The sequence below is a fragment of the Rhinolophus ferrumequinum genome, chromosome 9, assembly GCF_004115265.2.
Source record: "Rhinolophus ferrumequinum isolate MPI-CBG mRhiFer1 chromosome 9, mRhiFer1_v1.p, whole genome shotgun sequence".
Taxonomy (NCBI): Eukaryota; Metazoa; Chordata; class Mammalia; order Chiroptera; family Rhinolophidae; genus Rhinolophus; species Rhinolophus ferrumequinum.
Genome location: NC_046292.1, coordinates 16,097,610 through 16,101,861, shown reverse-complemented (window position 1 = coordinate 16,101,861; position 4,252 = coordinate 16,097,610). Strand labels below are relative to the sequence as shown.

The 4,252-nt window shown below is 50.9% G+C and overlaps 1 protein-coding gene across 1 annotated transcript; it reads left to right on the top strand.

The window, feature by feature from the left end:
• Positions 1-637: 637 nt before the first annotated feature.
• ID3 (inhibitor of DNA binding 3) lies at positions 638-2,266 on the top strand. Its single transcript, XM_033113284.1, has 3 exons — positions 638-1,032; positions 1,146-1,228; positions 1,781-2,266. Exons 1-2 carry the CDS (start codon positions 733-735, stop codon positions 1,203-1,205), a joined length of 360 nt encoding a protein of 119 aa, XP_032969175.1. The 5' UTR covers positions 638-732; the 3' UTR covers positions 1,206-1,228; positions 1,781-2,266.
• Positions 2,267-4,252: the final 1,986 nt, after the last annotated feature.

The window sequence follows — 4,252 nt, the reverse complement described above, 5'->3', positions numbered from 1 at the left end:
GTTGCTCAAATAAATAGTGTTTTTTGCTCAAACCTCTTTCCCCTCCTCCTTCTGTAATCTCAGCGCCTAGCCCAAATCTGTTTTCTTCATTGTAACCTCAGCTTCACCGCAATTAATTTTTTTTCCCCTCTGGTCACAAGATAATTCCTGACGCCAGTGAGTCTGGAGGTCAGACGAACAGCAAATTGGGGAACAAGGCGGCACTAATTCCTTACAAGTTTCCCTTGAAAAATCTTTTGCTTTAAAAAAAAAAAAAAAAAAAAAGCTTTGCTGTTCAGGGATTTATGACCTCGGAGGAGCTGTGGGTTCGAACCAGTGTGGGGCTGTGGGTGGACTGGCAGGGGGGCAGGGAAGCTCAAAGATCTGGGGCGCTGCCAGGAAAAGGCAAATTCTTAAACTTAATGGTTTTAAGTGATTTTTAAAATCCTTGCTGGCAAAGAGTCCCGCCTCTCCCCAGTAACCAGTATCAACGCTTCCTCATTCTTTGAATCCACTACTACGCGGTATTCGGCGTCAGACCAGCCGGAGAAAGCCTGTTTGCAATTTAACCGGGTTATGAACGCCCAGGCTTGGCGGAGGCGGGGCTGAGGCGGAATGTTTTGCATAAAGGGGCGTGCCTTCAAGGCAGGCTCTATAAGTACCAGCCGCGGTGAGCGTGCGTGCATTGCTAGCTGCTCCAGGGTTTCCTTTGCCTATTTCGTCCTTTTGGCACCTCTAACCTCATTCCTCATCATGAAGGCGCTAAGCCCGGTGCGTGGCTGCTATGAGGCAGTGTGCTGCCTGTCGGAACGCAGCCTGGCCATCGCGCGAGGGCGTAGCAAGGGCACTGCAGCCGAGGAGCCGCTGAGCCTGCTGGACGATATGAACCACTGCTACTCGCGTCTGCGGGAACTGGTACCCGGAGTTCCGCGAGGCACTCAGCTTAGCCAGGTGGAAATCCTGCAGCGCGTCATCGACTACATCCTCGACCTGCAGGTGGTCCTGGCCGAGCCCGCCCCTGGACCCCCAGACGGCCCGCATCTTTCCATCCAGGTACGCGTGGGTGTGCGCGGGAGCCGGGGCGGGGCTGAGCTCCACCGCTGGGATGCTGCTGGAACTCTCGAACTCCCAAGTGCCATGCGTAACTCCTCTTTTCCTTTTCTCAGACAGCCGAGCTCTCTCCGGAACTTGTGATCTCCAACGACAAGAGGAGTTTCTGCCACTGACCTGGCCGTCCTGGAGCCTCCAGGTGAGGATCCCCACCTTCTCAGGGGTGGGGGGGTGGGAGTGGGGGTGTGGTGGTGCTTAAACCGTAAATCTTGGGAGTTGGTAGGCCTTTTAAGGGATTACCACCCCCTCTGTTTAGGGAAACCACAGTCAGAGAGGGGCAGGTAACTTGCCGGTGGTCATATCAAATGAATGACGGAACCAATCCAATGTGCGTTTGAATCTTAAACGCACGTTGCCCTTGCCCTCCCCCAGTGGCCAAAGACCCAAGCAAGTACGTTCAGGTCCAACTAAATAAAATAGCCGTTTTGTTTGTAGTTTGGAATCGTAAAGGGAGCTGTGTGTCTTCTTCAGCCCCCTCCCAACTAGTGTCTATTCCAAGAGGGGAGTGGTGGTACAAGCTCCGCCTGTGGTCCTTTGGCGCCAACTGGGTGGGGGCAGCGTGGGGCGCGGAGTTATCAGCTGGAGGTAGAGACCAAGTTTCCTCCCTGGCGCCGGCCAGTCTGCGGACGGCCTCCTCGGCGCGCTCGGCGGAAATTGACGGCTCTCTGGTCTTCTTTCCTCCTCCGCCCAGAACGCAGGTGCTGGCGCCCGTTCGCCTGGGACCCCGGGACCCTCTACAGCCGGAAGCCCGAGGGCATGGATGGGCCCGAACCTCTCCCTGCCCAGTTGACTTCCCCAAACCCCTGCCTCGAGGCTGGACCTGGCGCCCCGGAGCGAAGGACTGTGAACTTGGGTGGCCTAAAGAGCCAGAGCTAGCTCTGGGCACCAGCTGGGCAACGTCACCCAGCCCCACCCGATCCCCAAGTTTTAAAGACTGCCTTTCAGAGTGTGTGGGGGGGAGTGGCTGCTCTCCAAACTCTGCCAAGGCAGCGGTAGAGCTGGTCTTCTGGTCTCGGAAAAAGGCTCTGTTGCCCTGATTATGTATGAACTCTATAATAGAGTATATAGCTTTTGTACCTTTTTGCAGGAAGGTGACTTTCTGTAACCATGCGATGTATGTTATTAAACTTTTTATAAAAGTTAACATTTTGCATAATAAACAGTTTTTAAATACTTGTGTATATAATTTGATTCCTTAAGTGCTAACTTTCCCACAGGGCTAAATTTAGGGAAAATACATGTCCTTGGAGCTTGGGAAAAGCAAACTTGCTTATTCCCTTAAAAAGGAAGTGGGAAAATGCCCAGCTAAGACTGGAGGGGGGTGTGGAAAGGGCTCATGATGGGAGCCCTACACCCATTGAGGTTTGGGTGCAGAGAATATCCTGGCCCTGACCCCTCATTTTTACACACTTAGAAGACTTAGGGGAAGTGACTGGCACCACCTCACCCAGCAAGTTGGGAGCTCAGGTTAGAAACCAGGTCTGAGTCCTAACTCTTAAAAGTCCCTTTAGTGCTTTTGTGCTACTCTAGCAGATGGCTGTCTTCTCCAACCGTTAATTATTCATGATGTCTTTCTAGCAGGGGATGTGGCAAGGGAGCCTCACCTGGTACCCAGACGGGTGGTGGTTCATAGACCCATTTCAGAGATGAATAAACAGATCACTGGGTCTGGTTTCATTTCCCTCCTCAGCTCACTGGTTTGTCTTCCCCTTGAGCTTCCAAAATTGGAAAACGGGTCTCTTCCTTCAAATCCCCAGCCACTCTGATCAGAAGGATTTTGGTGTTGGTTGGGTAATATTGATACCTATTCATCCTCTACCATCAATCAGGTACTTGAAGACTTATGCTGGACTGGGCATTTGAGGAAGAGGCCCTATAGCCTCATTCCTTCTGGAATTTCCTTCCCCAAACACCTCTATTGGGAGCCTACTCTGTAAATATCTTTATCCCTATTTCAGAAACAGAGAAACTGAGGCTCAGTGGGTAATAGGTCTGAGCCAGGTTCTCACAGCCCCTTGAGACATAATTTTAACCTTAACTACAGTGACCAACATTGTAACGGACAGGAGCAGGGCCTGAGACTGGCTATTCCATGGTGCCAGGCCCCCAACCCACACCACTTTGCCCCCACCTGGCAGCTCCCCAGGTGGGCTCCACAGGCTCCTGGCCACACCAGGTTCCTGTTTATGATATGATCTCATCAGTGTGTTGGTCCCTGGCATGAATTACTTCAATATTTCATAACAAACAGCTCACGTCATCACCTTTCACACCTTAACTCTGGTGAGCTTCCAGGGGTGAACAGGGGCATGTAGTGGGGAGGCAACCGCTGTTATCTGCCAACCTTCCTCTCAACTGACCAGTGGTTCTTAACCTGTTTCCTGGTCTCCTCTGATGATCGGATGGAAGGTATGAACACTCCCTTCAGAAAAGACACACACATACAACTTTGCAAAGCCATAATAGCAAACCTCCAATGCCCTGGGAAGCCCTCTGTCCCCATGTGAGGAACTCTTTCCTCAAACCAAGACCCGAGCTGGGTCTACCTTGGATCATTAGGTGTGCCGTGCTGGCTTTGGAGACAGCCATACAAGGGTGCAGATCCTTGTTCTGCCACATACTAGCTGTGTTAACTGAGCCTCAGTTTTAACATCTGTAAGAAACTGCTGATCTTAAAGGATACAGTTCTGAGGCACCACATTACACCATGCATGGCAGTACAGCCAGGCACTGAACTCAACTTTCTGTACCCTTTCTTCCACAGCATGCTGCTTCCTGCTTGCTCAGACGTTGTGGAACTGTGGAAGGCTAGAAAGAGCAAGCCACTGCTGCCTCCCTGGACATAGATAATGGTGGGAAAGTTCTTTGAAATGCATCACACACCTACCAGGTATTATTAAGCTAATTCCAAGGAAATTGCCTGTTAGGTCTGCTGAGGCTGAGCTGTTCAGGTGGCTGAGACAAAAGCTGAAACCAGCACACCAATTCATTAGTCATTAGAGAGTGAAAGCAATTTGGCCTTTGGTCAGAAAACAGAGAGGATAGCGTCTCCTGTCATAATCACTTATTGAGTGCCTACCAAGTGCCAGGATCTATTATTTATCTTAATTTTTTCTCATTCTCACCACACCCTAGCAAAGTATCATTCCTATTTTATGGAGGA

Excerpts from the sequence above, each read along its gene's own strand:
- ID3 (XM_033113284.1), top strand. The coding sequence starts at position 733 with ATGAAGGCGCTAAGCCCGGTGCGTGGCTGCTATGAGGCAGTGTGCTGC. Across the intron at positions 1,033-1,145 it reads GCCCGCATCTTTCCATCCAG|ACAGCCGAGCTCTCTCCGGA; the intron begins GTACGCGTGGGT and ends TCCTTTTCTCAG.